The sequence below is a fragment of the Gobius niger genome (genome assembly GCF_951799975.1).
Source record: "Gobius niger genome assembly, chromosome: 17".
NCBI lineage: Eukaryota > Metazoa > Chordata > Actinopteri > Gobiiformes > Gobiidae > Gobius > Gobius niger.
Genome location: NC_136868.1, coordinates 12,785,898 through 12,798,656, shown reverse-complemented (window position 1 = coordinate 12,798,656; position 12,759 = coordinate 12,785,898). Strand labels below are relative to the sequence as shown.

Sequence of the window (12,759 nt, the reverse complement as noted above, 5' to 3'; positions counted from 1 at the left end):
ACACTGTGGGCTATAGATGCAGGGAAACTAATGCAAATAATATTGTTTTCATGGAGATAGATTTTTGACTGTCCCATGAACTCATTGCCAGGGTTAAAACAATAGAGATATTTATTTTGTTTGGGTGTAGGTTCAGTACAATGTTCTTTTATTTATTCACTTATTTATTCAGTATTTATTATTTGTTTATGTACAACTCTGATCATTGGACTGGTTTTATTTCACTACTAGGGTGTATTTTTTTTTACATTCTTACAGTTGTTTATCAAGTGTTGATATATCAATTGTGCTTAGGTTTACACAATGGGCACTCTGATGCTTCTCTTGTAGTGTGGTATATGAAATAAACAGTACTTTACCAACCCCCATGTGGCTTCTGAGTGCTTTGTTAAACCTGTAGTAGTAAAAAAAAAAGAAAAGAAAAAAAGTTTTAACCTCTGCCTCTTTTCCATTCATTCAACCTCCCAATTTTAGTCTTCCGCTGGCTTTCTGACCGCACGACGCAGCGCCATGCTTAGCTCCCTCTATATTATCTGTGTCCCTCTATAGTGAGGCAGTGACCCTGCGTGTGTGCTGTTGGGATGACCTCATCTCCAGCTTTACCTCCCCTCTCTCTCTGTCTCTCTCTGGCCCGGTATAATGGACCGGGATTAGGGCAATAATAGCGTCCAGGCTGCGCACTGCCGGAGTCTATTGTAGCTTTGTGTGGGAGGGACCCGACCAGCGCTGCTCTCTCCGCTCACGACCACACTCGCACAGAGGCAGAAAACATACCAAACTGGATCTGCAAATAAAAAAAAAGACTTTTATTTAATTGTATAGACTTAAAACAGGCTAAGACAACTGTATAAACAGCTATTCATTTTTGCTTAACTGAATGAGACAAACGATTAGACAAATAAAACTGTTGAGTGCTACTTTTTATTTTCATAAGAATACCAAAGTGACACAATAAAACAAATACCTCGAAGGACTTACACTGCTCACTACTCATAAACACCAATTAGTGACAGGAAGGATTGGGTTATACTGCGCCCTAGCGGTTCTCAAGGGTATGGCTTCCCTGTTAAGCCACTGAGCGCTTTAGACAAGGAGCGCCACTGCATTTTCCATCCTTTTTCTCAGAAAAATCTCCCCCCAAAACAAAATGTCACATAGGATTGCTTCTTTACCGTCCCCTGTAGTGAAACCATTCAGGTTTAGATCTACTTTGTCGTGAAGAAAGTGATAATTGTTTAATAGCCAAACACTGATGAGACATTAAGCAAGCCACGTTATATTTAACTGCACACACAGATCCAAAATGGAAAAGGAAGGATCTCATTTGAGGATACCAGGAAGAGAGGAAGTGTGTAAAGAAGCGAGGGAGAGGAGGAGGACGAGGAGGAGAGAGAGAGGGCGCAACAAGGGAGTGAAGTGGAAGGAGGGACAGAGACAAGATACGACGCTTACTTTAGTATTCCCCGCTCTCCAGCCACAGGTGAGTCAACATGGCGCGCGGTTTGGGGTCCACGAAGTGAGAGGGTGGGGCCGATTGACCGTCAAGCGCGCGGGAGGGTGGAGAAGTCCCCTCTTTTTTTTTATTTGTTTCCCCCCCTCCCTCCCTCTTTTTCCTTCTTTCTTCATCTTCGTCCGTGGGATTGTCGCGAGGACCGCTTCCTCAATTTTCAGTTTTCAGATGCCGACAGATGTGCCCGAGGAAGACAAACTCAGCAGCAATGAGGAGAAGACGAAGGTAAGAGGGGCAGATTAAGACGTCTGTACTTCATTAACCTGCTTTAATTGCTTTGTGTGCAATTAACCAATCAGATTTGCGCACGAGCGTCACTGTCAAGATGTGGTTAAGTAGCGGGGATGTACGAGTGCAACTAGTTGGCGTGTTAGAATGAGACTGATGGTCGCCTTGTCATGTTGTAATTTAGTCTTGCGCGTTTCCCGAGAGATAGAAAAACAGGGTTGTCATTATCCTGCTGCAGGGGAGGGAACGGGGGTGTCCTCATGAATGACAAAATCCCAAGAGAAGATGACTCAGTTGGTAAAACCTGCTGAATCCAAAATAACCACACTATGCAAATGTCAAGTGCTTGTCTCTAAATTACACATAGTATGATGTAATAGGCTCCCAATACAGAGCAACCCCAGTGATTTTGTGAATCTGCATGGCTGTTTAAAGTGCCAAATACAGTCACAGCGACTTTTTTAATGAGCCCACAGATTTGCTCTGGTAAGTAGATTATTATTTTTTTTTTTTTGCAAAAGGCTGACAGACTGGCTTATCACTTGTTTGGTGTCGTGATGACCTCTTTCTTCAGCAAGTTGCCCTTGTCAAACACTCAACATTTGTTATACTTTGATATCCCTGCACTACAGTTCGAGAAACTCTCTATCTTGTAGATCTTAACTTAAAGCGCAGTTTGCTCCCGGCTTTAAGCGGTGCATTTTACACTTGTGCACGGCTGTGGGCCATACAAAGCTTTGATGTGTTACACATTTAGTCACAAGGGCTACAAATTATATTGCATCCAAATATCATTGATGTTACCTTTAACTTGTTAGGAAATGCCTGAGATTTTCCACTGAAGGAAACTGTCCGCCATCTGACTGGTAGATGTTGGTATTTTTTGGTTAGTTCAATGGATCTCGCCATAAAAGTGATATACAATTATATTTAAAAAATACCGTCATCGCAAAATTCATTCATTAGACCAGGGGCTCCCAAACTTTTTTGGCTGGGACCCCAAAAATTGACACACGTACAACAAGTCGGGGCTCCCATTGTGTACAGTTATTGCATCTTAAGGGCAGAAAAACCCAAATCAAGTTAATATGTATTTAAAACTGTTTGTTTTAAGTATTTCAATGGACTTCACAAGTTATATGCTGTTTTACACTTAAAAATATAAACAGTTCCATTTTTCTTTTTATTTCATCTTAAAATCATCTGGGAACCCCCACTCAAGGCCTCGCGACCCCCCGAAGGGTACAGACCCCCACTTTGAGAACCACTGCATTAGACAAAGGTGCTTAAGTGCTGTACTTGGTAGTTTTGGACGTTTCACCGCTTGTCAAAGAAGCTGTGATACTGAATAAAGATCTTTGTTTGGTAGCAGACGACTGGATGTAAACCGGTCCAGTACAAAGATGATCAAAGCTTCCGAGTACAGATGGCGGCTTAAGAACCTTTGGCCATGATGGAAAACTCCTGGAGAAACATTTTGCAGAATTCAAATTTGTTCCCCCTCATGTTGTGCGTCAAATGTGTGATCGAGCTTCATCCGTTTCAGGAAGTTTGGTTGATTTTCTTCTCATCTCCTCCCCAGTGTGACAGCATGACTCTGTGCAGCACCCCCACCGTCCGCAGAGGAAGCACCCCTCTGCCCATTAAGCACCTGCTCAGGCGCGAAGAGGCGGTCCACGATGAGGCAGACTGGTCCTCGGGGGCAGCGGGACCCTCTGCCTCCCCGGTCAGGTTCAGCCCGGCCTTAGACGACACTCTGACCATCACAGTGGAGAGCAGGTGCGGCTCGGGCCCTCTGAGGATCGCTCTCCTGGGGCAGAACGGGGTGGGCAAGTCCTCTCTCGCCATGGCCCTCGCTGGAGATATGGACCGGACGGCATCTGTGGATTCTGATGGTACGAAAACCTGCTGCAGCATCCTGGTGTTGTGTTTTATAACGATTGTCAAATTAGGGATAGGTAGAAGCAAACATTTTCAAAAGTAGACATCTGGTTACAAAGCTTCCTGGATGAGGAGAATTATTTACTCTACAGGTTTATAAGCCAGCACATTTTACTGGTCAATATAGACGCCTGAAGAAAAATCACAATGTGCTTAAGTTTCCCAATATCAAACCTTGAAGTTCCCGTGGATCAGGTGAAGATAAGATAAGACTTTATTGATCTCACAATGGAGAAATTCCTTCTTTCCATCAGCTCTCAAGAAACACTCAGCGGGTGCAAAAGGTAAAATGAGCACATGATTACTTAAGATTGTTCAACACACAGCAGCAAGAGTACTGCACTTCGTGATGGGCAATGTAGTATGTACAAAACATGCTTATTAACTTTTATCAGGGATCACAGCGTTGGGTGGAAAATGAAAAGAGTAAAATGTTGATCTATAAGGATCATCGACATTGTAGTACATTTTCACACTAGCCTTTTCTGGAGTTCAGAAGATGATACATTTATATTGGCCGATATTATCTATTATCTGCATTTACAATTCTCTTTAAAAGGGGTCCAGCACCCGTATTCCACATTGGGCACGTTATAGTCCAGATGACGACTATTAAAAATCCCTGATACAAGGCACCACGCCCGGACTGCTCAAAGCTTATGCTGATTGTTGTTGCACAGTTATGGCCCAAGCAAGACAGCTTAATGGCCGAATTTGTTAAACTAGAACCTTTTACATATGAATTTATGAATTTATGGTAAGTAAACTAGCAAATACTAAAAAGATCATAGCTACACCAGCGTTCAAACTCCAAACTGAATGTGCAAATTTTATGATAATAATAATTACGGCTGCTGATTTTTGACAAGGAATAAATTGTCTGCCACAGTTTTTTGTCACCTCCTGCTGGCACAGATACCTTGACAATATAATAATGAAATAAATCCACTTGAAATTCAGCCTGGAATAAGAACAATTCTGCAGGCAAACGATGCAGTACCCTCCGGAATAAACTAATACTATGATCTGCTATTGCTGTATATTATTTCCCCAATACTGCTGATGCAACATTTAGAAACTCACAGCAGTTGCTCAGTAGCACCAAGTCAAAAGTTCAGTGCATAATATATGGGTGAGTGAATCCTTGATGCTATGTGTTTTAAGCGCTAAGACGGCACAGAAGCACCATCTAAATGCAACCATTCATATATAGCATCATAGAAGCTCTTATATCAAGAGTCGTAGGGTCTTGTGACAGTGGATTTTGTCATTTCTGCTACAACACAACGATATACAGTGGGTTTAGAGAAGAGGAAAAGTTATGACAAAAGCATTCAGACCTTATAGAGTTTGGCTTGTGAATGAAATAGGGATAAATAGAGGGGTAGCTCTGCAATGAGCCTGAGGCAATCCCAGTGCATTGCTGGTAAATCTAACTGAGTTGCAGCACCCATCTCCCCGGTGTGGGCCCTAACTGCCTCTCTGTTTGTGCCCAGGAGAGGGTTATGCACGCACAGTCACAGTCGATGACGAGGAGAGCGCCATCGTTATCTATGACAACTGGAGACAGGTGAGCCAGCCACACTTCAGCGTTTCCCTGCTCCCCTGTTGGCGTCTCTACTGTTAGAGAGCAGTGTTTGTTTTTAGAATTCTAGTATCTGGATAATGGGGGTGTCACATTTTGAGATGAAGCAATTATTAACACCATGATACTAAAAGTGTCATCCCTTCTAACATGAGATAAATCTGCTGTTTGTGGAACGAGGCAACAACCTCTATAGAGATGATTAAACTATAGAAAAAGAAAGAAAACAGCGATCAACTCTCAACAGCTGAGTTTACTGCTACTGATAAATAAACCTATTAAACACATTATAAATGCATTGTCTCTATAGCATAATACTTTATCTACATTACAATTGTATCTTCTCCTGAATCAAAATGTATTATTTTACAATCTATATAACCATAAATAGCCAGGAATGTTTTTTTTTTCTTGTAGAGAGTATGTAGCAATTTTCTGCTTTTCCCTTTGCCACACAAACCATCTGCCTCCCAGTGTGCAGGGATTTGCAAACCAATTTGGTATTTGACCATTTCTGATGGCCCCCTGTGACTTTGTCAGCATTGTCATTTTCATTCCTCAGGAATACATTGTCAAGTAGCCCAAGATAATTGTGCAATAAGAGAGAAACGGCTTCGGAGAATTTTATTGGATTTCAATTTCATTTGCAGCATCATGTTTGCGTATTTCTGGCGTGCACAGCAAACCGTGTGCCTCCAGCATCGAAATGTAGTGATTTTCTGGTATCGGTTTATTTCAAGCCAAATGGCTTTTCTGGCATAAATGTTTGTATTAATCTGGCATTGAAATGATTAGGCGAGTCTCCCGGTAGTCTCGGTGAAAACAAACAAGTTTGATTTCAGCTGAGACTTTTTCAAGTATCAGACAGGTCTCTGAGACATTGCAGGGACATCACAGAAACATCTCACCGGTTGAGGACAACAAATAGTGTTTGTGACAGAACTGCTTGAGACCTGTTGGAGACCTCTCGGAGATCATACACTCTGCTGAAATGTGACCTGCTTGTTTTCACCGAGACTACCACGAGACTCGCCTTATTTCCAGGTGACATCTTAGAGACATCTCCGAGATCAGCGGCAAATCGAGTCTCCAACTAGTCTCCTGGCCGGTGAGATAGGCCATTTGTATGCGTGCAATCAATCAGAGCAGAGACATTGCGCAGACTGCCAGTCGCAGTCGCCAGTGTCTCCGAAATATCTCCGCGACTCTCCTCTGGTGAGATAGGCCCTTCAGAAAGAGGCAGACCAGACAACAAATACATTTCAATTTTTTTGGTGTTTCTTCATTAAATTTCCGCTTCACTTGCTTAATACTCACTACAGGCGTTGTCTCAGCAAACTAAGCGATAATTACAAAATCATGGAAACCGTTCATACGTACTTAAAATGAATAGACAGAAAAAAAGGAACTGGCGAACTGTCTGTCATTAGACCAACTATTGCACACAGTTGCATATAGTGCCATAGCTGATTAGAAGTTGCAAAAGACAGTGGAGTTCATGTGTATATAGGCTATGTGTTACAGCAGCTTTGAGATGAACCCAAACCGAAGCTTAATTGCAAACACGCAGCGTATTGTTGTTTCCCAGCCGTGACTCATTTTCTATTGTACTTCATTTGATCACTGTGTTCTATTGTTTGCAGTAAAGCAAACAAAAATAAATTGCCAGCGGAGAGAGAGAGGGAGAGGGAGAGGGGGAAGCGAAAGGAGGACAGTGAACTTGCTGCGTCTGCTCCTGCTTTGACTGAGGAGGCTCATTATCAGGGTGTTCTGCGCTGTTTTCCGTCTCGTCCCTGGAGTGTTCATCTGTGAGGGATGAGCTGCCCACGGAGCAGATGTGCCAAATGACTGATTCGCGTTTAGGCTCATCATGTGTGGACAAATTTAACACACACAGTATAGCCGAGGCCTGAGCGAGCATAGTGGAGTCGTGCCTGTATTTGATGTTGGCATTAGGTCTGCATAATGAGCTGCCTTTGTTGTGACAGACAGGGAAGGTATAGTGGCTCCCAGTGGACTGGCTTTATGTAATTGATGTCATTTGCTTAGCAACGTAGCAACCAAGAGAACAACGTAAGGCAGCTTTAAGGCAGGCGTCTACTGAGATTATCAGACAACTTTCCATTCAAATTATTATTATCTCATCTTTAAACTTGTTACAATACAAAAGAGGTAACACGCTCTAATGTTTCGTGCTTTGATTACAGCACACATTAGCTGTGGCATTGTGTGATAAGCTTCTGCAATGGCAAAAGATCAAATGTTGCATTATTTTTTTGATGATGGGAAAGTGTGACCACTGTGCAAAGCCATCTCCAGCACATCCCAAAGAATCTCTTAACTGTGGTTAAGATCTGGGCTCTGTAGGGGCCAATCCATGTGTGAAAATGATGTCTCGTGCTCTCTGATCCAGTCTTCCTGGCATCGTCATCTTGGAATAAGAAGAAATAATCCATTGATGGAATAACCTGGTCATTCAGGATGTTTGTGTGAATGAGCTGAGCTCATTCTGTGGGCACAATAGTGTTGCTGAACCTAGACCTGACCAACTGGAGGAACCCCAGATCATTACACTTAGTTAAATCCAGGTTTTTTTTTTCGGTCAGGCAGAGTAGCTCAAGAAGATAAAAGTATAAACAGGCATACCAATTTATTCTTCAGCTTATTTTTAACTATATGTGGGAAGCCACCGTACTCTCCCCTGTTTATGGGATTTACAGCTTATGGCTGGCTTTGGACCCAAATGATGGATGTTTAAAGTAAAGTGTAGATTAATGCAGCTTTTTACATAAAGCAACTTTTGCTTTTCATTTGAATCCGTTCCGAATCCGAGAGATTTCCATCTATATATTTTTTAAATATAAGTTGATGCGTAACTGTCTGGTCTTTGTGCGTGCACTCGGTCACGCAAAAGGACCAAAGATGTTGTTTGCATTTAGCCTCTCGTCCTCTGCTCGATGGGGCCATGTCGATTTTCTAATACGATAAAAAGGGGTACTATATTGTAAGGCGTAATAACACCTTAAGAGTACTTCGACGTTCTTTTGGAAGGAAGATATTTCTGCGTGGAAGAGCTTGGTCGCTTCTAACTTCACCCCAGTTTCGCTCCATAGAGGAGAGGAGGAGAGGCTAAATGCTCCTAGGGCTGTCACGGTATGAAAATTTTACCTCACGGTTATTGTGACCAAAATTATCACGGTTTTCGGTATTATCGCGGTATTTTTTTTAAATGTGTGTTAATATGTTCAGAAAGCAGTGCTTGTTACATAAAAAAATACAGACAAAGCCTTTTCACATCAAAGTAAAGGAACTATAACGATGTGTTGTTGATCGTTTCGAGGGTATTACATGTACTATTTATAGCGTCAGAAACGAAGATAAACCGTCTATATCAGGAAAATTGTTGTTGTCCTTCCAGTGAGCTTTCGCTTTGCAGATTTGGGGAAATACCATCATTATTAAATTCATAAAACTGCAACGAGAGTGAATCTATTGCAATCTGCCACCGGGAGCCCCGTAACGCATTGTGCCATCGTGTGGAGGTATCCGCGACACGGCTTATGCTGGCGGTGGCGCTGCAGCCGCACTATGAGGCGACTCGTTACATTCTCCTCAACCCAAAGTCCCACATCAGCATTTCAGCTAAAACGCCAACGTTAACTTACTGCTATAGAGCTGTGGGAGACGGTAACGCAGGCGAGTCAAGAGGTTCGAAGTATTGCTGCATTTGCTGACACTTTTTCCTGCACGCTCCGCAAACTGAACTCTGAGGCTGATAGATTCTGCGCGCTGTCGTGTCGGACATGATTCCAGCTTCGAGAAAGTTTTGTTTGGGTTGCAAACAACAAAGTGCGCATGCGCGGAAACTGCAGCAGATGAGACGGTGGCTGGTGAGGCTCACCGTGCCTACACCGCGGGTGCGGTTATTCACCGAGATAATAATAAAAACACAAAACAAGACGGTCATTTTCACCGTCAAAATTTTTACCGGGGTTTACCGCTACACCGGTTACCGTGACATCCCTACTCACAACATCTTTGGTCTTTTTTTGCGTGGCTGAGCACACACGTAAAGATCAGACAGGTACGTATCAACTCGTCTAAGCTCAGGTAAGAACATTATCACAGTATGGAAAAACCGCGGCCTGTTCCTTTGAGATATGAATTAAGATGGATTTTGCTTTTCAGCCAGCATGTAGTCATTTGTATGTTGATTTGGCATACATTTATTTAAACACAAATGCCTGTCCTTAATCTTGTGTTGGAAACATTAAGGCTATTTTCTTCCTATCAATGCAATAGACAGTGTCGCTGATGGTGACCCCAAAAGGAAGACAAAAATACAGATCTTTTCTTCGACTGGCACCTCCAACAATACGTCTAAATGAACGTATTCAAGATCTAAAATGAGAACACTGATCATGACACTCTGATAACACACATTTATGACACTGTTACTGACATCTGAAAGCTTTAAATCACAGCTTTCATCTCTCGTCCTCTGTCCTGAGCACAATGGTGAATCAACCCGCTGTCATTCCTCTGTCACAGTGTGATACACAGATACTTATGTAACTCGTCTCTCTCCGTGCCTCAGGACCTGTCCATGCTGCAGTGTGAGGTGTGTGTGCTGGTGTTTTCGGTCACGGACAGACGAAGTTTCCACCGCACGGCTCAACTACGGCTGCTCCTCAGAGAGACCCAACCACAAACCCCCATAATCCTCGTGGGCAATAAGAGCGATCTAGTGAGGACGAGGGAAGTCTCAGCTCAAGGTAGGGCATGTTTATTTGGACAGCAGACATCCACATAACATTGTCTATCCATTTTCTTCCGCTTAATCTGAGAAGTAGCCCCTGTAGCAATTGTTTATGTTGTAATTCAATTGAGATCCAAGTCACCCAACAACCCTGGGTTCTGCTCAGGACAATGGTTAGATTCATGAGAGAAACTGACTTGGGATAAACAAGGACTTGATCGACTATGGCAAATCTCGCTTTGTAGGAGGGGATGTTTAAAAACTGCTTGATTACCAGAGACGGTTGAGCGGGAAGAAGCTCAAGGCGAAACGTTCTCAACACAAACAACCCAGTTTGATGGAAAACTCTTCAACGGCCGAGTGCTTACACAAACGCATATCATTGTTTGGTGGTTTACAGTTGGAGGGTCATGATCCAAAAGTGGGTCGAGTGGGTCGAGGAACCATTTTTAGTGGGTTGCTAGTCATCCCCATCCAAAACAGGCTCCTAAAAAGATAGGGGCATGTTATTTTTTTTACTTAAATTTAAGATTAATATTATGCATGCTTTTTATGCACTGGTGGGACGCCAGAGTCAACCACCAATTTTTGGATCACTAGACGAGTGCTCTACTAATTAAGCTACTGCCGCCATGGAGGTTTCAGAGGAGGGATGGTGAAGATGGTGAAGATGTGTCGAAGGGTTCAGGTTGACTGTCAGGAGGCCTAAAGGAAGTAGTGATGGATGAAATGAATTTAGCTGATGTGAGAGGAGAGTATGCAGATTATGGAGGCAAAGAGGCGAAGCTGTGGAATCACTCCCCCTAAAAAAAAAAAAAAAAGTCTTAATATTGTTTGGTCTTCACGAACAAATGGTGAAAGATGTAAATGTAATGTGATTTGTTGGGCTCAAGTGTAATGTGGGAGTGTAAAAGGCTGCATAAATGAAAGCACTTACTGTGTGCCCAAACGCATTATTATCTTCAATTTATCTTCACCAGCCGAGATACAAGTCGACGCCTAATGTTTCTCAAATGGTTATGTACAGCACATCCAATGAATATTAAGCACATTCAAAAAACATCAACTGGAAATTGGATTTCTCTGCAGAGCTGCTTCATTTAGTTACATAACCATAAGAAATATCCTTTACGTTTCAACTGTTCATCGTTCCTTGGTGTTCGCGCTTCTAAACAGGTGCCTTATTGCATACAGGGTTTCCTATTTGGGCTGCATCATTTTGGGAAATATACGTAATTGCAATTTTTCTGCTAAGCATGGCAAGTGAGAATGGATTTGCAATTTTAGCTCTTTTCGGAACACATTATAATACTCGCTGAATCTGAGTATGTTAAGGATTCCCCCAGGAGCCAGAGGGTCGCTGGTGTTTTGCCTGAATGCATACGCTCGTTTGGTCCCATGACACTTTATCAACAAGGCCCACGCCAGTCACAATGTGGCTGGTTGCCATGGGAATGGCCTTCAGCGTAAAAAATCCTAATGTCACTGGTTCGCTGTGGCTCCTCTGACTGTATAGAGCTGCAACTAATGACTTGTCAACTAGTCAGAGATCATTTCAAATTCAAACCAAATTAAGGTGCTGCTAACTGAGGACCTCTTGACCTCTCATGCTTTCCTAAGGAACTCACACTTTTCCTAACAGAGTGTGAACAATGTCTAAACCCCAAAACCACACAACTTATCAAATTAAATTGTTGATGACCACCTGAAGAAGCCATTGTAGCTTGAGAACCATTGCCCTAGACAGTTAGTCCAAGATGATTTTTCGACACAAAGAAAGAAAATGAATAATGATGATTAAGTTTTGTTCATTTCCTCAGAGGCCATGTCCAGTGCTGCCCTCTACAACTGCCTGTATTTGGAGATCTCTGCCTCCCTGGACCACCGGACGCCTGAGTTGCTGGAGTGTGCGGTGCGGTTAGCGAGGGGGCAGTCGCCCTGGCCGCCGGGGACCAGCATGGAGGACATGTGTGGAGGAGGCCAGAAAGAGAGCATCACGTCCCGGGCCAAACGCTTCCTGACGAGCCTGGTGCCCCGCTACCCAAAGGAGCGCGAGGTGGGCAAATTTCTGCGGCAAAAATCACGCTCGTGCCATGATCTCGGGGCGCTGTAATAATGTCTGTGTACATTGGTGTATGAATGGGTGAGTGGATCCTTGCTGTAAAGCGCTTTGAGTGCCTAATGTAGGTGGAAAAGCGCTATATAAGTTGAGACCATTTACCATTTACCATTTACCATAATAAACGGGAACACTAAGCTGGGAATGTAGTGCTTACAATGATGAGGAATAACATTATGACCACAGGAGAAGTGACAAATGTGAACAAGGGCTAAAATATGATGATACTGGTTGAATTCTGGGCTGTAGATTGTGAGGTCCTGATTTGTGCAGGTCAGTGTCCACCAAAAGCAGTGGTAGAAGAAGTACTAAATATTCTTACTTAAGTAAAAGTAAACCACTAAACCAAGTCTAAACCAGTTCATCGTAGAGAGGTCCAAATAAAATACTTTTACTTTTAACCCAATTTAAAAAATGTTGTGGAGTAGAAAGTACAGATACTGACTCTAAAATGCAGTGAAGTAAAAATAATAAGTATTCATAAAATGTATTTAAAGGTGCACTATGTAGCTTTTTATGTGTGAAAAAAATATATACATTTGTGCATATTTGACCTTTAAGTGAGTATGGGTGCAGCATAGCATATTTGCTTTTCCTCACAGTGGCCTCAGTGATGC

The 12,759-nt window shown here is 42.7% G+C and overlaps 1 protein-coding gene across 1 annotated transcript; it reads left to right on the top strand.

Annotated features, from left to right (window-relative positions):
* Window positions 1–1,388: 1,388 nt before the first annotated feature.
* Window positions 1,389–12,136, top strand: LOC306976754 (GTP-binding protein REM 2-like; the record flags this gene model as incomplete). The annotated part of the gene is made up of 5 exons (XM_079574809.1): window positions 1,389–1,735; window positions 3,321–3,633; window positions 5,176–5,249; window positions 9,862–10,039; window positions 11,844–12,136. The coding sequence occupies exons 1-5, from the start codon at window positions 1,679–1,681 to the stop codon at window positions 12,134–12,136; spliced, it is 915 nt and encodes a 304-aa protein (XP_079430935.1). The 5' UTR covers window positions 1,389–1,678.
* Window positions 12,137–12,759: the final 623 nt, after the last annotated feature.